The 19,311-nt window shown below is 42.6% G+C and overlaps 4 protein-coding genes across 4 annotated transcripts; 2 read left to right on the top strand and 2 right to left on the bottom strand.

The window, feature by feature from the left end:
• Positions 1-93: 93 nt before the first annotated feature.
• Positions 94-4,308, bottom strand: atnG-5 (ABC transporter atnG; the record flags this gene model as incomplete). Its single annotated transcript, XM_036635337.1, has 11 exons — positions 94-310; positions 365-826; positions 890-1,505; positions 1,562-1,626; positions 1,679-1,729; positions 1,792-1,987; positions 2,051-2,410; positions 2,459-2,621; positions 2,695-3,455; positions 3,507-3,740; positions 3,798-4,308. The coding sequence occupies 11 exons, from the start codon at positions 4,306-4,308 to the stop codon at positions 94-96; spliced, it is 3,636 nt and encodes a 1,211-aa protein (XP_036499258.1).
• A 7,900-nt stretch (positions 4,309-12,208) lies between these two features.
• asqI-1 (Tyrosinase family protein asqI) lies at positions 12,209-13,334 on the top strand (the record flags this gene model as incomplete). Its single annotated transcript, XM_036635338.1, has 2 exons — positions 12,209-12,853; positions 12,909-13,334. 2 exons carry the CDS (start codon positions 12,209-12,211, stop codon positions 13,332-13,334), a joined length of 1,071 nt encoding a protein of 356 aa, XP_036499257.1.
• A 777-nt stretch (positions 13,335-14,111) lies between these two features.
• CGCS363_v003490 (Trichothecene C-15 hydroxylase) lies at positions 14,112-15,873 on the bottom strand (the record flags this gene model as incomplete). Its single annotated transcript, XM_036635339.1, has 6 exons — positions 14,112-14,271; positions 14,356-14,522; positions 14,581-14,895; positions 14,953-15,242; positions 15,275-15,752; positions 15,808-15,873. The coding sequence occupies 6 exons, from the start codon at positions 15,871-15,873 to the stop codon at positions 14,112-14,114; spliced, it is 1,476 nt and encodes a 491-aa protein (XP_036500242.1).
• Positions 15,874-18,086: 2,213 nt separating this feature from the next.
• Positions 18,087-19,010, top strand: azaJ-3 (Dehydrogenase azaJ; the record flags this gene model as incomplete). The annotated part of the gene is made up of 1 exon (XM_036635340.1): positions 18,087-19,010. One exon carries the CDS (start codon positions 18,087-18,089, stop codon positions 19,008-19,010), a length of 924 nt encoding a protein of 307 aa, XP_036500243.1.
• Positions 19,011-19,311: the final 301 nt, after the last annotated feature.

Genomic DNA, 19,311 nt, shown 5'->3' on the forward strand with positions numbered 1-19,311 from the left:
AACAGGCTGAGACTCCGCGAAGTATATGGTTCAATTCAGTGCAACAAACGAGAGTCCTGCCATAAAGACACAGCTAAGTTTACCGAGACTTTGTTAGTTTGCTTTCATCTTGAACATCTCAGCAAACTGAGTCTCTCCGGAGATAAGAGATTCCGGGGTATCAAACTCGAGAAGTTTTCCATCTCCCAACAGGGCAACCTTGTCGTAGTGGGTGACATGCTTGAGCCTGTGCATTACGGCAAGAACTGTGCAGTCCCTGAAGTCAGAATCAACGATATTCTGCATGATTGCCTCTGTCTCGCTGTCCACACTTGAGGAAATGTCAGTAACTGTATGATAACATTTTTATCGTCAGAGCACTTACCTGCTCATTGCCTCATCCAATATCAAAACTTTTGATTGTCGTAGCATGGCTCTGGCCAAGCAGAGAAGTTGCTTCTGGCCAGCTGACCACGCGTTGACGTTCATTTCTGTATCCAAACCACCCTGATCTTGCACGAGTGACCAAACGCCAACTCTTTTAAGTGCTTCAACGAATCTGTCGTCATCTAGACTATTTCCGTAAGGGTTGAGGTTGAAGCGAATAGTCCCAGGCATCAAGAATGGATCCTGGGGAATGACGTTGAGGGATGCGCGAAGCTCGGATTGCAGCAGGTTCGAGACATTAACCCCGTCAATGTCAATCCTGCCTTCTTTCATGTCTGTCATTTGCAGCAGAGTCATGATCAAGGAGGTTTTGCCACTTCCAGACCGGCCGCAAATCGCTACATGCTGGCCGCCTCCGATAGCTAGCGATAGTTTCTTGAGAACAGGTGAAGCGTCAGACCTACTAAGGGGTTAGTTGTACCATTCCATCAAATCGAGTCAAGAGGTTACAAGTAGTCCTTACCCATAAGACGCCACAACGTCCGAAAACGTCACAGCTCCGGTTTGCGGCCAGTTCACTGGCGGTGTCCATCTTCCAGCCGCCGACTCGGTTTCAGTGTCCGAGACGAATCGTCTCACTCTAGCAACTGCACCGATGCTGGACTCCAGCTTTGTCCAGCTTTGAATGAGACGAGCCAACACCTCGCTGAAGCCAATGATCATAACGAGGCTGACACCGACGCTTCCAGCGCTAAACTTGTGGTGCCACGTTACGACAATAACCACCAGTATCACTGCTAATACGGCTACGATTAGGTTGAGGACGAAAGTGAGCCATGCCTGGATGCAGCCCTGGGTGTAGCTGGGTCTCTGCGATTCGTCAACATGCTCGTAATTGCGTGCTTGGTATTGTTCTTGCCACCCAAAGGCCCGAATTGTGGCAACTCCGGCTACCGACTCGGAAAAGTGGGTGTAAAGAGGTGCTTTTGCCTCAATACCGAGGAGACGGACTTGTCGCGATGTCTGAAGATAGAAGCGTTGCAGCAAGTAGAGTATGGCGCAGAGGAATGGTAGGGTACCTCCGAGATACTGAGAGAATACGACCAGGATGATGACTTTAGCAAGTATCGTGACGCCGGCTACGAGACACTATTCTTAGTTGACAGCTTCTGTGGAAGACGTCTCTGATACTCACTTGATGTATAGTTCAACAAGTTTGATGGCAAGTCCATATCCAGCAGCTGCATATCCTCACTAAATCTGCGAATACGTCAGGTACTGCCAAAGACCGATCTAGCCAGTGAACCCTTACCTGTTCAATATTTCTCCATTGTCTGTCTTGGAGAAGAAAGCAAATGTTGCGCTGTAGCCGCGAAATTAGTTGCTGCATACATAGTCATGGGGATCGCGAAAAGGCTGACTTACGAAACAGTAGTCTGAAGAAGGTCTGAATGCAATTTCAATGCTGTATTAGATATGATGTCGATGAATGCGAACCAGGCGGCGATTGAGGAACTAAGTGTTCCCAAAACCCCGAACAAGGCATAGATACCCATGAAATATCCGACGTCCTGGTTTGCATTAGAAGAATTTGACTCGGACCACCATTTGACCCAGACGGCTAAGTGCAATGAGTCAGCTATGTGTGCCTCGTGTCTAGCTGTGTTGCTTCAAAGAGACTTACTGGAGAATTCCGAAAAGAAAGACCATGATGTGACAGCTGCCGTGTACATGACAATAGCTTTCCAGCCTGCACTTTTCAAGTAGTAAAGGTAAACTGCCTTCTCGCCGTTCTTCCGTCTGACATCCGTGTGTATCTGTTCTCTATGATTCCCCATTTCAGATTTTTCTCCCTGGTTCTTCTCAGAAGCCTCAGGCTCAACAGAGGATGCGGAATCATTGGCAACATCTTCGTCAGGGGATAACATGAGCCCGAGCTTGCTGACGTAGCCTTGACCTTGCACCAGGTCCATGGGCCTGCCTATTTCTTGCACTCTGCCACCGTCCAGCGAGATTATGCTATCGGCTAGGCCCATGATCCTGTCTAGATGCCTGTTAGAGTATGCTGCACTCCATGGACAAAGCGACCTACGGCTGTGAGTTGCAATAATAACGGACGCGCGCTGTCTCCGTAGAAGTCCGTCACGTCCGATCAAACAGGTTGAGACATGATGCGCAGTGCGGGCATCCATCCCACTGAAGATGTCGTCCAGAATAACGATGCGCTTTCGTGCATAGATTCCCCTTGCCAAAGCCTAGTTGCCAGATGTTAGCGCATGGTCAGTGGCAGACCAGAAGATGAGGTCCTTGTCTGTCAGTAACACTCACAATTCGCTGCTTCTGACCGCCGCTGAGGTTGCCGCCTTGACTACCAACAATAGTGAAGTCACCCATGCGCAAGGCTTGAAAGTCTGGTTCAAGCCCACATGCGAGCGCAACTGTGTCATACCATTTCTCTTCGTAGGCCGAGACACCGAGAATGTTCTGTCGAATTGTTCCGTTCTCTAGCCATGGAGTTTGCGAGCAATATGCGATCTCTTCATTGCAGCCTCTTTCATCTCCACATCTGTTCGTCATCGGTGATGTTCTGATCATGTTCCCCAGCATGGCGCTGAGGAGGTTTGACTTGCCGCTTCCAACAGGCCCCACAATGGTCGTGACAGTATTGGGCTGGATTTGAACGTTGATTTCATGAAGTAAACTCTGCTCTTCCTTCCAACCAAAGCTTTCGCCGCTGAAAGACAAAATAGGTTCTTGAGAGGGACGGCTGGACTGTGGTAGCTCTGTAGGCCCTTTCCTCGCTGGCAAAGCTGTCTGGGAGTTTGAGGAAGATGGGTTGACACGCTGATCTTTAGTCTTTCTTGGAGAGCTGTAATTACAGAAATCTTGGATGCGATCGAAGCAGGATAACGATTGAACGACCATGGGCAAGATCTGAATGAAGGCGACGACCGGTGTAGTTAGCAAAGATATTAAAGCAATTGACGTGAATGCCTGCGCCGGCAACAGGGTATCGTTTTTCCAGTAGACGGAGATGATGACGTAGATACCGAAGGTCACGATAGGGGCGAGATTGATCGGGCTGAGGGCTAAGCTTTCGGGTTAGCGACAACTACTGAAAAAGGGTGTTTGTATCTTACAAAGCAATAACGTCGCTACCAACAGCTTCCTGAAAGACTTCGAGGTCTCGATCTCGTCGGTGCGGTGATTCTGGACCGTGTTCGACATGACTTGAGTGAGTCCTAGCATCTTCACAGCTTTCATCTCACTGAGCATTGTCGTGGTCACTCGAAGGCGCTCTTGTATCTTTTCAATCCAGTGCTTTTGAGCTGTGTTCGTGGCCACCGATACCTTGGACATCGCGGCAATGAAGACTGAGCCCTAATGGTCAGCATGGCTGGGCTGAAAACCGAAAGTTTCTGTTCACTCACCAAGAACCAGTATGATTGGAGCAAGGCACGCAAGTGAGAGCTGGAGCCCCAGAAGCCAGCTTGCGATAATGATATCAAGCAATGAGCTCCAGAGCAAGTGAAATACAGACATTGACATGTGAATGCGCTCTACGTCAGTGCCCATGAGGGCAACCGCAGTTATGTCGCCCGTGTCCGCCTCTCGAGTGTTGATTGCCTGCTGATAAATGAGTGCAACCAGTCCTCCGCGCAATCTCGTTGTGAAGCGCAGATTGTGATACTGGAATATCGAGTTGCTGACAGCAATGCCAAGGTAAACCAGAGCCCATGCGCCGATGAGCCCTTTACCGAAGTTGGCATCAGGCTTCTCTTGGCCGACGAAGCTCACAGTGGTGTTGATGAGAAATGGCTGGGCGAACGTGAACACTGAGAGACATAGTCGCGGTATGACTGGAGAAAGAAAGGACAAGAAATAACTCTTGATGCACGCTCGCAGTAGACTGTTCTTTCTTTGCTGGTCATCTGGGTTCATGGCTTAGCAAGTTTCTAGAAGCTTTCGGTTCAGATGACAGCTAAATTTTAATAGCACCTACTGTTGTTCCAAGCTATAGACAGATCGCGGTGCAGATGGCGGCTTTCCAAAACGATATCAAGGCTGGGCAAATCTACGAGAGAAAGCACTCTGGAGTATCCAAGTGAGAAGGTATGCGCCAGCCACCAAAAGCAAGTCCGCGCCCAGAAGCCGCTGGTCTGTTCAGGAGTTGGGAGTTTGCTGTACGATATCTCGGGCTCTGACTGTCTTTTCTTCGATTCGATCGACTCCAGAATGAGGAACGCGATCGTCAACACCAGAACAGCAGTTGAGAGGGCCGGAATAGGGCTTCGTTGATCTAGTAGCCATGTTGTTCGAACACGCGCAATACCAAGTATGGTTGAGGCGGAAAGATATATGCTGAGTAAAGTTGATGGTCGAGGCGAGCGTTGATGAGTAAGGAGAGAAATTGGAACGATGGTGAGGATGGCGATGAGAATCAAAACATCGGCGGAAACCGATGCAGACGTCTGGAAATTGGGGGTTTGCGATCGCAGGGCTAGAAAGGCGAGATGCGAAGCCAGAAGTGCGGCTAGGACCAACTTTGAAAACAATAAGCAAGTGACGGTGGTGATGGAATGGCGCTCAAGCGCGAGACGTGGAAGACACATACTAGTTTGGCAAGCAGAAGCCAAGAACGGACTGCGAAGGCGGTCGGTTGGCGAAGCAAATGGACGACTCGCGTTGGTGCGAGGAGGATAAACACAGCGGACGGAATGCAGGCAAAAAGGATATCCTCAAACTGAAGTGTGAAGTCGAAGGAACGACATTCTGGATGAACGCGGGGTCCGAAAGACTGGTCGCTCAGCGACGGACAGGACATCTCTACTAGGTTCAAGTCTGTGTTGGTGCAGAACAGTTGCCAAATCAAAAAAGACCAGTGCAGGTCACGCAGTTCTTATTAAGAACTTCTGAGACCTTGCTCCCGAACTTCGTGTTCCGTGACGCGTGCCATGTTGCCTTACGGCACAGCAGTGTGCTGACAGAGGTCTACAGATAAGGGTCGAGACCGCCTAATTTTCCTTTGTACTTAATTACTCTTATCGAAGATAACGACGATGGTAGCGAAGACGACGCCGACGATAGCAGCAACGACGATAACTACGACAGTAAGATAGAGTACACAACCGCAGGAAAAGTAGTCACTCTAGCACAGGAAACATAGGCAATCTCTGAGAGGCAATGGTTAGCCGTGAATGCGGGCGTTCTCCTGACGAAATAGAAATTATTCGCGGTCGCAGTAACAAATTTGCTGGAATCGTTATATCAGCATGCAAACGTCCCGACCTTCTCGAAAAGGAAATCTGGTTTAGGTCAGTCATTGTTGTTTACTTGAGTATCCTTGTACAGAGGCTGCGTTGCGGCGAAGCAAGCTATCTTCGGGAAGGCCAATCCGAATCGTCATGCGTCTAGAATATTACCCGAGCTTCGGACGAAATTTACTGCTTTCTGGCTAGCCGAATAATCAACCAACTAGTTTTTTAAGAAGCCGCACTCTTATTATGACAAGATTTCATCATCATCGGACTCCGGTTGTTGGCAATGGAATTGCGCACAGCTAGGTGACAGTGAACATGAAGTGAAGCAGTCTGTGGTTTAGACTTGGTGGAGGTAGCATTTCGCAAAGCACCAGCGCGAAGCCGCCTTGTAATACGGGAAACAAAAAGCTGCATAATGTTAAGGCATAGCATGCCTGAACGCCAGAAAAAGGAGTTGGAAAAGAAGCGTGATTTCGTGCCATCTTTGTTGGTTGACAGTGAAGTTCAATGGCCTTGAGTATCAAGAAACACATTGCGCTCTCCGGAAACATCGGGTTAGGTTTCCATCGGCAGTGAGCGTGTGGATTTATGGATTATAGCCAGTTGCCGCACGTGTTGGACACTTCTCCTCTCTCCCGAGTAGTCAGTTCGTACATCACATGAATTGCATATAGCAGATGATCTTCAAAACGAAGTTCGGCCGATTCATGCATCAACTGGGGAAAGAGAGGTATTGGTGTACGAAGCAATCTAACCCACCCTGGTCACGTCGAATAAGAACAAATCTGGTATTCCGATTTATCCTATGGAGGCACAGGCGCAAACAAGTAGTAATAATATGATGTGTGTGAATCTAGCTAAGTAGGCCGTCTGCTAGGCTAGAGGCTAGAAGAAGGGCCTAGAGGGCCCCTAGGCTACATAAGCTACCTATAGCACCTATAGGTAAATACTACTACACTACCCCTTAAGCTCTAAAGCTTAGTAGTAACTATTAATATATATAAAGTAAGTAAAAGCTAGAAATCTTATTAAAAGCTAAAAAGCTTAAAACTAAGAAGTTTTTAAGTTTATATTAACTTAGTTAATCTCTAGTTAAACTACTAAGTAATCCCTATTTTCTAATTAGCTTAAAGCTTTAGATTAAACTAATCCTAAAACTAGCTAATATTAATCTATATTATCCTCTAATCTATCTACTAATTTAAGTATTCTAATAAAGTTATAATACTTCTATACCTTAAGAGACTTTATAAAGCTATTAGTAACTATCTTAGAGCTATTAATAAAGTAAAGTATAAAGGTCCTATTTATAAGTACTTCCTTAATAATCTATTTATATTAAACGTTAATATAATAAGTATAAGCTTAGTTTAGTAGATTTATAATATAAAAGTATATATTAGCACTATCTATAAAGAGAAGAATAAGAGCATTTATTTTAGTATTAAATATCTACTTAATAGATCTCTTAATCTATTTAAAAATAAAGCTAATAAGTATTAAGTTTATAAACTCTACCTTAATTATACTAAGAGTAATAAATATCTATTTCTTAGTCTTCTAAGTAATAAAGGTACTACTAAAGAAGATAATATATCCTCTAGTTAAAATATAAGATAGCTAGTTATTAGTAAAAAAAGTATCTATTATATTATAAAGAGCTAAAGTTTAATTTAGATTAATTTTATTAATAATAATACTATAATAAATAGTTCTTTAGAAGTAATAGAAGAGGTGCTTAGTAAAGTATAAATATATCTAAGATAAGCCTCTATTAGCTTAATAGAGCTTACTAATATAGTAAGTAATATTAATATAAATACCTTAAATAAGCTAGTTAATATAGCTAGTTTTCTTAATATACTCTTCAGCCTCTTTAATAATATACTTATTTTTATCCTATTAAATAGGAAGCTCTTTATAAGAGGGGAAGGGAGTCTTTATAAGCTATAGATCCTAATAGCTAAATTAATAGAGGATAGCTTTAGTATATTTATATTAAGAGAGAAAGATCTTCTTAATTAAAATACTATATTTAATCTAAAAGCTAAGGAACTATATAGCTTCACTAAGCTCTTTAAAAGTATACACCTTCTTAAGATTATTATAGATACTCTTAATATACTACTTATTAGGCGTAATAATAGCGTTATTATTAATATATATTAAAGTATAAGCATATTAATCCTTATTTATAAATAAATAGAGCTTATTATTAATAAGAATAAAGCTAATTTTATTTATCTTAATGTAGATAAGATTAAACTACTAAAGAGAAGCTTTATATAAACTATAAAGTGCCTTCTTAAGAAGCTAAACCTTATTATTATTAATACTAAAGCTAGTAGGTTAATAAATATAGATCTTAATATTATTAAGAACTAATACTATAAAAAAGGCAGAGTTAAAGTTATATATCTAATATTTAAGTCCTTAAAGAGCAGTAATAGTGAGGAATAATTAAAGAGCTATAGCTATAGTAACTACTATATAAACTTCTTAAGAAGCTTAATCTTTATACTTAAAGTTACTATATATAACCTAGTAAGCCTTAAACTAAGTAATAATATTATTAATAGTAGTCTTAATATTAAAGACCTATTAGCTAAGAAGGACCTTAGCGTTATAAAGAGGGTAGATAAGTTTATAGACCTCTTTTATAATAAACTACTAGATTTCTTATTTATAAGCTTCTTTCTACTATAGCTAGTAAAGGTTATCCTTAGCTTAATTATAAGTTTTTAGAATACTATAGCTCTATAGAAGCGCTCTAGAGATAGCAGTAGCTATAAGGGTATTAAGAGAGTACTTAGGTATATTATTATATACCTAAATATTAGTAGTAATATACGCCTTTTTATTATAGCTATAGATATTAGAGAGCTACTTATAGTAACTAAGAAGTTTAAGGTTACTTTAATAAGGTTTAAAAGAGGTAGTCTTATTATCTTAAGAAGTCTTAATACCTTTTTCTCTATAAATTCACTATCTATAAGTAAGGTTAATATTATCTAGTTCTTAATTAATAATACTACAAAAAGACTTATTAGAGTTACTATTACTATTATAATACTTATTAGCCTTCTCATTATAGTTTATAGTAATTATATTATCCTCTAAAAAGGATTATAGGGTTAAGTAAAGCATAATTTCATCTAGAGGTAGTATTATTAGGTCTAATCCTTCTATAGCTATATTAAGGGCGTTATTACTAGCGCTTAAAAATATTAGTATTATAGTAGAGATCTCTAGAGATTTCTTAAGAGGGTTAGAAGTACTTATAGTTATACTACGCTAGATCTAGAGATCTAGCTTATTAAACAGCATATTATACTCTATATTATTAGTAATTAGCATATTATATATAGGTTAAAAAACTATATTTATTAGACTTTTATAAAAGTAAATATTATAGTAATAAATAACCTTCTTTTTCTCTAAGATATAGATATAGTAGATATAGCTATAGAGAGATATATATTTAATAAGATATCTCTTTATAGCATAAGCCTCTATCTTTTTAGAATAAGGAGAGTAGTTAACACCTTTCTTATAGATATAAGTAGTATAGCTAAAGGTATAAAGATACTTAATATAAGGTAGTTTATAATTAGCAGTAAGGTTAAGTTCTTATACTATAATCTTATAAAGGCTTATCTTACCCTTAGTATCTTAAGGAAGAAAGTTAAGTATTTAAATAGTTAAATTAAGTAAGTAATCCTAAAGCTCTTTAAGTAAGTTAGTATTAATTAACTATATATAAGCTGCTTTAATAATAGTTCTTCTAGTATACTTAATAGAGCTATTTATAAAAAGTATATTAGTAATAATATATTTAATATAAGTATTAGTAAAGTATAGATTATAAAAAACCTTCTTAAACTCTAGAGTATTATTATAAACCTAGGTCTTAACGTTAAAGCTAGTTATATTATTAAATATATTATAGAAATTCTTAATAGTATTATATATAACTTTATAGTAATAGTTAAGCATAAGAATAAGCTAGTAATATCTACTATACTTATTAAGAAAATATAGGGTATAACGCTTATTAGTTATTAATAGAGGCTTAACTTTAATAAGATTAAGATATATCTCTTCTCTAATCTAAGTAAGAGGTAAGGGAGAATTATAGCTAATAATTTCTATTAACTTAGCTAGATAGTATACCTTATAGTGAAAGTTCTCTATCTCTTCCTTAGTAAATATAATACCTATATAATAGTAAGCTTTAATAACTCTAGATAGATAGGTATAAATTAAGTAATAGTATATTATCTTAAGAGTTAGCTTAAGGTTATAATAAATACTAATAAGAGTAATAATAGTATTAATAAGTATATTAGCAGTTATATAGGTCTAGAGAACTATAATATCTATAATCTATTTAACCTTACTAATAAGGTGAGCATTATTTATATATATAAAGCTATTAAACTTATAGTTATAGTTAATACTAGCTTTATGAAGTTTACTAAAGCTAAGTAAGTTAGTAAGACTTAATAAGCTATACTTAATATTATTAATAGTTTAGTTAATTATCTTAGATAGGTTAAGAGGATTATAAGTCTAAAAGAATATAATATTAATATTAAGGAGATAGATATTATCTCTATTAGTAGCTATAAAGAGAAGTAGGTTATTATAAGGAGTATACTTTATAAAGTGCTCTATATTATAGAAGAGATAACTAGAGTATTTAGAGTTAATAATAATATTATTATAATAGATTATATAGCTATTAATAATAATATAAATTAGAGGGCTAGTAATATAGTAATCTTATATAGTAATACTAATAAGGGCTAAGCTACTAAGAATACTAAATAAGCTCTTTATAAAGATAAAAGTAGTTAATATAATATTAATACTATCTCCTTAATAGTCCTTATTATACTTATACTTATTAGCCTTCTTAAGAAAGCTTACTTAGTTCTTATAGGTTAATAGGATTAGCTCTAGATAAGCTATCTAATACTTCTTAAATAAGTAGTTTATATTATAGTAAATATAGGAAGCCTTATTTTTATTGTTTAATATATTATTACTATTATTATTAATATAAGAGGTATATAAGTTTAATAACTAGGGCTAGGATCTATCCTTATAGAGTAATAGACCTATCTTCTATTCTTTATCTTAAGTAAGAGTATAAATAGTCTTAATAATATTAGTCTATATAGGTTTCTTATTATTATTAGTATAATACTTATAGGTGTTTAGTAGGTAGGTCTTAAAGTAGTTTAAGAGTAATATAGCCTATAGATAGTTAGATAAGTTACCTATAAGGTTAGTAATATAAGTCTAAAAGTACTAAATATACTTAAGGGTATTATAAAAAGTTTTATAGTTCTAAGTAAAGCTTTTAGTAAACTTATTAATAAGAGCGCTAATAGTATCCTTAGAAACCTTAGGAATATACTTCTTAAGCGCTTATATAAGCATAAAAGGATTATTATTATCCTTCTATTTTATATTAAGTAATTTATTAATAAGAGTATTATATAAGCTAATAAGTAGTATAAAGGTAGTATCTCACTCTTTAGTTTATTTCTCCTTAATAGTAGTATTACTATTAAGCTTAAGGATATCTTTATTAATATACTTCTTAATATAGTTTAATTATAAAGTAGCGTTAATAAAAACTAGCTAGGATTATTAGTTAGATTCACTTTTTAGCTAAGGAATACTAGATAAGAAGGTCTTAATATTTTTATTTATATTACTAGTTATTTAGAGGGATATAAGTAGAGTAATAAGATAGCTTAAGAGGGAAAATATTATTAATTAATATATTAAAGAGAGTTATAGAGAATAAAGTAGTATTACTATCTAATATATTACTTAGTGAGGTGAATTTTTATATAAGTAGTAGTAGTTTAATACGTTAAGAGTAATTAGAGGCTATATTACTATTTACTAGCTAAATTAGATTATATAAATATATAGATAACTATAAAAACGAAAAGAATATTATAAGGGTAGAAAAACACTTAATTTGAGGCTATAGATACTAGCGATCTAAGTACTAAGCTTATAACTTATAGAGGCATAGGCGTAAATAAGTGGTAATAATATAATATATATGAATCTAGCTAAGTAGGCTGTCTACTAGGCTAGAGGCTAGAAGAAGGGCCTAGAGGGCCCCTAGGCCGCACAGGCCACCTGTGGCACCTGTGGGCAGGTGCCGCCACATATCCATACTATAAGCTAGCATGATTTAGACTCAGCCACATCGATTTCCCAAGCTCCATAATACAACCATGGGTGTCTCCAATGAGCTGAGAGGTCGCAGACGACGTCGTTCGTAATATCATGTCAACGAGCGGCTTTGCGGATGTTCGTGCTCGTCCGCATGTGGGCTTTGCCCGATTTGAGAACCCGAACTTCAGCTATATCGAGCATATAAAAGCCCATAGACATTCCAATACTTGCTTGCAATCGGTGAAATCTCCATCAGCTGAGTCTGTTCCATCCAAGGCTAAACACATTCGACAAAAGCACGATCAACGTCTTTCGCCAACGTCTTTCAGTTTCAACTTGAATCTTTTCTACCCGGATTTCAGATTTCTACCAATATGAAAACCAGTGCACTGTGTCTTTCGATGCTGAGCGGACTGGCCCTTGCCTCCATACAGCCTCAAACATATGTAATACCTACGGGGCAGTTCAATGGTACTACAGCAGCAGACAGCATTATTGGCCTTTCAGCATTTGATGGACCTCACATCGCGGTCAACAATGGGTCGGCTTACCAGTGGTGGTATTTTGACGCCGTGTCTCATAACGCAGATGCCCTCCTCGTCGCGCAGTTCTATCCGGGGTGGTTTCCCGAGTCGAGCGCAGTCCTACTCCAGATTCTTTGGCCTAACGGAACTTTATTTCCTTTCACCCCCATTCCTGTTGGAGACCTTCAGCTGAGCACTGTCGGTGATGGGTCGCAAGGCGTTGTGGATGATGGAGCGATGACTTGGTTTGGATCTTCTGACCTGGGAGTCTATCATCTCACGCTAGACCTGCCACAACTTGGTATATCGGGAAAGATCACCATGCGCTCCCGTGCTCCCGCTCACGTCGCATGTGGGCTCAACACTCCTGGAGGTTCCTTCAACTTCGCCCCATATCTCTCCTGGGCCAACACCATCCCAGATTCAGACGCCACCGTCAACTTAACCATCAACGGAACTGATCTCTCTTTCTCTGGCTCTGGATATCATTATCAGGTAATTTTCCAAGTCCCCTTGTTGAGAGGATTGCTCTGACAACATGACTATACAGAACTGGGGCACAGCAGGTTTCCAGAATAACCTGCACCAATGGTACTGGGGCCATTCGAACGTCGGCAGATACTCATTGGTATTCTTCTATCATCTTGATGAGTCGTTGAATGTGACATCCAGCGTTTATCTCGCTGAAGATGGAAAGCCAGTCATTTCTGCCTGTTCGGCTGTCAAAGTTAGTCCCCAGGGACCTGGGACTGCAGTCCCACTGGAACCCGGATCAGCCGTGGAAAGCTGGGAGATTGAAATCGACAGTCAGCTTGATGGTAAATACGAATTTTCTATGGAGAAACTCACTTCGACAACTCCTGGTGAGAGAGTGTACTCACGATGGATCGGGCTCACCACTGGAGGACGGGTTGGAGACGCCAATTCGACGGGTGCTGGAGTTATTGAAATGATGAACAACCCAGCCATACTGTGAAGGAATTCCCGAGAGACATCTTGACAGAACTGTCGGCAGTAATAGAATAGGAACCCACCTGCACTCGTGCATACAGGTACGCGCTTACCTGTCCGGCAACTAGATTAATACATACCATCATAATCCGATTTTGCAGGACTATCAGAAAGCAATTTTTTAGGGATTATATGAAAGACCACCTATCATTCCTTCGTATGCGCGATTTGATATCCTGTGTACTGAAACAAGTTTCAGCGTATCCTCGAAACTATCCATTGGTTGTGCTGATGAGGACACCCTCGGTGACAGAGGCAGCAATGAGACAAAAACAAAAACATATCCCTCAGTGAGCGACGTCGTGTTGCGGCGGCAACATTCAGGAAGTTTACGGTGTTTAATTCATTGCAACACCTGATGATCTTCTGGCCTTCGAAAACCATAGGACTTCGAAGAGTGGGCTTGGACCACAAGTGCTGGGAATTGTCGATTTCATTTAACCTAAGACATGTATGTGCTCTCGAGTAAACATTGCGCCGACTCTCGACTACCACCACTGACGTGAGCTGTAATCGGACAGTATGACATGTTCCCGAAGACAGCCGACGATCGTAAAATGACTTTGCGTCTTCTATCAGATTTCCCAGGCTTCATTTCAGGAAGCATCTATTCACGTGTGCTTCTATGTCAGTCCGAACCCAGCCGACTACGTAGCTAGCGATACAGGTCAAACATTCTATGTTAGATAAGGTACTATACAACATCCTTCTAACGTTCGACAACCTGGGCATTAGTTGCATTCTAAGACCGTCTGGGCTTGAAGTATGTCCACAAAGGTGGCTTGTCCCAAAAGAAGAACACCTTCTGATTCGCCGCCCATTCCCGGCTTTGAGTCTCGAGCTCCAGGTCAAAATTCCAAATAATGCGAGCAAGAATCAACCGCATCTCAGCGTAAGCAAGACTAAAGAAAGAAGAAGAGAGTCAGCAAACCGAAGCATGGATCAAGGTAGCCAGCAGGCTAACTGGCTGTTTTAGCAACACTTACTTCATGCCCAGACAAATTCGAGGACCGTATGAAAAAGGTTGGTGCATGTGTTTAGCGTCATTTTCAAAGCGTTTGTCGTCCAACCATCGCTCAGGAATGAAGGAGTCGGGGTAAAGAAACTTGGTCGGGTCGTGATAGAGGGCGTATTGCCAGATACCCAAAGTCGTCTACGACTTGTTAGTAAATGACCCGCATCAGATTGCAAATCAGCTGCACAAAACTCACGCCTCCGGGGATATGTTCTCCTGCGACCTGCGCTCCACTGCGAGGAGTCGATCGTGGCAGGGAAATGGCTACAGCTGGATGGACGCGCATAGCTTCCTTCAGAACAGCGAGCATGTAGGGCAGGTTCTGGACACTATTCACGTCGATCTCATCTTCGCTCTTGAAAGCCGACCGGACCTCATCATTCAACTTTTGAAGTGCTTCAGGATGAGTGGCAAGGAAGTAGGTCGTTGCAGCGAGTGTTGTGGCTGTGGTTTCAGAACCGGCCGTAGTGAGAAGAACGCTGTTGTCTCGCAATTCAATCGGCGTCAAGGTCTGCGTTGATGGGGTCAGTGGGAGAGAATTACGTTCCAGTCCATGGTAATTACTGACATGCTCTTTGCCGCCTTTAAGCATCGCTTGTACGAAGTCGGGCCGGTCAGTACCCAGACTAAGCCTCTTTTTCAAGCTTTCCTCGGCAAATTGCTGACTCGTTCGGCGTTGGGTAGCGACGTTCTTCGGGATAAAAAGCATGAAGTACAGAGGTGCCAGGATCGAAAAGAAGGGCAAGTCGCTGATTGCCTGGATAGCGGGGATGATTTTCATCGAGTCGAAGAAGCTTTCAACCCATGGATGAGACGCAGAAGTGCGCAGACAGCCGAAAGATTCGCCAAACGCCAAGTCTCCAATGATATCAAATGTTGTCCATTCGAACCATTTCGATGCATCGATAGGCCGCGACCCATTCTCTCCGTGCTCACGGAGGCGTTCCATGAAAGATCGATATAGGTGTTGATGAGTGGTTGCTGCTCGGCCATGGCACGAGCCGAGAATCCGTGGGATAGCAAACGTCGCAACGGCCCGTGTCGTTCGCGTGAAGCTGAGATCAGACTTTTGTCCAGGTCTTCATTGCCGTACTTGGGATCCTTGCCATTTTCCTCCTGATCGCGCTTCAAATGTCCACAGACATCCTTCCACACATCTGAGTGTGCAAATGCTAGTTCGTTGGGCCCTACTCGGACAATATCGCCATAGCGCTTATGGAGTTCAAGAATCTTAACGTGAGAGAGCCCGCGGAGAACACTGAGCGCCGCAGGGAGGGGCGTGGCAGCCCACAACTTTGGGCCAGGGAACCGACGCAATGGGTGGAAGAAGAGGTTGTATACGACTACCGACGCGCCATACACCAGAAGCTTGGGTGCCAGATTGTGAGTGCAAGGTCTGTGAAGTTGGGGCAAATGAACTTACGAGGATGGCTGCAAGGGAACCAAACCCCAGCGAAGACGGAATGACACCGCCTACAATGAACTTCATCGTGATTTACTTTGATCTTGCCGCTGACACTGAGAAGTCCTCTGAGCAAGACACACAGCTTAGCACAGCGGATTGGGACGAAATATTTAAACGGTGATGGCTGCTCTATGTACTCATTGTCAACGACCACAAAATAAAGTTGTATCAGCCGCATTTACTCCAAGACCATCTATCAGGGGTCGATTGCCGTTGAGAAATCGTGAGTAATCGGTGGGGAACCAATCCGACGCCCGATTCTATCGGGGCTCGGGCCGGACGAAAGCCCCGGCCCTCGGGATGCTCACTTCCTAATTCATTTTCATCCCGAGTCCTGCAACACAAGATGGCAGCAGCCATCCCATGTTGACATGTTCACCCAATCAGATGGTCGCTATTACTCCGCTCGAAGATCAAAACATATGCAATGCAACTAGCTCCCGCACCCGTCTCACTGCTGTCGTCGTGTGGCCCCGTACAGATAGCAAGGCCCCTCACCGCTTGATTGGCATGCACAGGTCGTAATTCGTCTCAGGGATCGTCGCCTATGGTTTGGAAAGGTTAATGCAATGTAGCGGCACGGGTAGATCATTGAAGTCCGCTGGGAACCTCTCTTGTACACGGGGAAACGGGAAGTGCATTACTGCCGGCAGCTAATGCGCCGCGTACTACGATGAGCTGTCGCAAAAACCCGATATACGGCTGCCCCCCCGGCATCATTGAACCGTCTCTGACGAGAATTCTTTCTCTTGTCTGTTGCTTTTTAGCGTTATGTCTCTGGTCTTCGATCGCCCTGAAGCGATACCCGTGACCATGGAACTTTCAGAGGTCCTCAGTCTCTACACTTCTTTTAAAGCAGGAGAAACATCGCCTGTGATCAGCTAGTCTGTTCTTGCAACTCAATCCGTCTCTTGATGCGCCTCGCCTCAGCTGCAACACTTTGGACGTCTCTAATATTTCTCTCTTTCTCATCTTCTTAGCCTTCACGCGAGCTCGCAATCTACAACCTGATCAAACAGACTTGAAGGTTCGCATAGCAATGCTGAACTTGCAAGCCCGATGCCGAAGAAAGGAGACTACCTGTAGCTCTTGGTGGGTACCAATGCCTCCTTCCGACTGACGAATTGCGGAGAGTCCGTCATGTACGGTATTATTGGTCCCGCGCACTTGACGTCCTGGGCTGCTCAGGTGACCGCGTTGCCGTCGAAGCTGAGCTGTCCATAGCCAACGCCGAACACCGAGCGAGGAGCCTGCCAGAACAGCAGCGATTCCAACTCCCAGAGTTACCAAAATACAATTTGGCAGACTGATTATCTGCTGAAGGGGCGACTGTATCGGAGACTCAAACGGGCCGCACCTTGCGAACACACATTCATATCCTCGCGTTGGCGACTAGCCTTCAATCTAGTGGACAGCGATAGCACAGGAGCCGGGGGTCAACGCAGAAGAATAGAAAGGGACGATCACAATACCTGAGTCGGGGTTGTTCGGGTGACTCGAGAATAGCTGTTCGTGTCGGGCAGCACGCCTTCCTTTGGGCGCAACGGCGCATCACCTTCACGGACGACGCGACAGCGGGCCCGAGCCTGGAGCAGCTTGACAGCTCGGACTTTGTAGATGTTGCGGGCAGTATCAAGGCGCTCTTGCGAGAGACGGCACCCGGACTTGACGAGGTTTTGGTCGACGAGCGAGTCGAAACCGCGTGAATCCTGCACACCCAAGGCCGGAGTAGTGGGCAAGCGAGGACCTGCTGGCTCACATGTGTTTCATCAGCTATTGATAAAAATCTACATGCACCAAACAGGGCTCTGGTATGTTGATTGAATGGCTAATGCGTTTCCTCTGCTTTCTTATTTGGACAGGGCGCTTGACATCATGATCGGCGTTGGTTCCATGTTTCACTACCCACACCGACCGTCTCCATCCCAGCTTTTGGAGATGTGTCCTTGGCAGCAAATTGGGAGTTTGAACAAGAGGGCAGTGTGTATTTATGACGTCGGCGCAAATCATGATTGGGACCTTGTTGGCCAAGGTTTTGATCGCCTCGCCTTTTTAACATGATATGTAGCTATATCTCTGCACATGTTTCCACCATTTCACGGGTTCGGATCACAACAAATTGAACCACAATGCCTTCAAATATTGCAGCCTGGGCAATAGAAGAACGTAGCAGCTACCTTCGTACAGGGGAGGCTGCGCTGCGTCATCCAACAGCTGACGATGTCCTGATCAGAACCATGGCTGTCGCGATCAACCCCGTTGACGGCGCCATCCAGAAGAACGCTTTATTCCCCAGGACGTACCCGGCCATACTCGGAATGGATCTGGCCGGAGTGGTTGAGGAGGTGGGCTCAAATATTACCCACGTCAAACCTGGAGATCGGGTACTGGGACTTGCAACCTCCCTCCGCACAGATGATAATGCGAACAGCGCCTTTCAAGCTTATGCTTTGATCCCTTCGGATTGCGTATCTTCGATTCCAGAAGAGTTATCTTTTGAACAGGCAGCTGTGCTCCCCCTGGCCATCGCAACGGCAGCCCTTGGGCTTTTCGGAAAGGCGGAGCTCGGCCTACAGCTGCCCTCTGTCGAACCCCATCACATGGGGCAAGTGGTTCTTGTATGGGGAGGGGCGACGAGTGTTGGGGGCGTTGCGATCCAACTTGCAAAGATGGCAGGCTATGAAGTCTTTTCAACAGCTTCTCCAAAGAATCACGAGAATATCAAGAATCTCGGAGCAACAAAGGTGTTTGACTACAAATCGTCCTCAACCGAAGAAGACATTGTCGTCTCTCTCAAGGGAAAGACACTTGCTGGGGTTTACGAGGCTAGTGGGACGGAAGCTGCCATGTGCAGCTGCGCACGCATTGTATTGGGCGCGTCTGAACTTGTGTCCATCTGCGTGGCTTGCGTCAGAGCGCCGCCTTCAACGGCGCCGCATGGCGTGGATATGAAGCCCTTCTTGGCAACAGACATTGTCGACTCTGACTTGTGCAAGACAATATTTGTCGACTTCGTGCCGAAGGCTCTGAAGGGCGGAAGATTCAAAGCTGTGCCGCAAGCGAACGTGGTTGATTCAGGATTAGAGGCGATCCAGAGTGGAATTGATCTTTTAGAACAGGGCGTGTCTTCTCAGAAGATCGTTGTCGCTCTTGGTTCGTAGAGTGAATAACATGATGACCCTTTAAGTGCAATATTTCGCTCTCGCGTCGGTCCGTGGTGGAACAGAAATACCTAGCACGAAGATCGCTGGATTTGCTCTCGTGTGGCGTTCTCAAATATTGAACACTCGCAGGAAGATCATGAACCATCCGGGAACAAGCATTCAAAGTTTGTCGCCTACAGGCGTCTGACACGCCATCAAGGTCTCAACGAGGACAAGATATAATTGTAAAGGAATGTGTGCGCTACTGCATAGATTCCAATCCTCCTAGGTCAATCTCCTCATCGTTGTGTCCGACGGC

Source organism: Colletotrichum siamense (assembly GCF_013390195.1).
Source record: "Colletotrichum siamense strain Cg363 chromosome Unknown KSG_Cg363_contig02, whole genome shotgun sequence".
NCBI lineage: Eukaryota > Fungi > Ascomycota > Sordariomycetes > Glomerellales > Glomerellaceae > Colletotrichum > Colletotrichum siamense.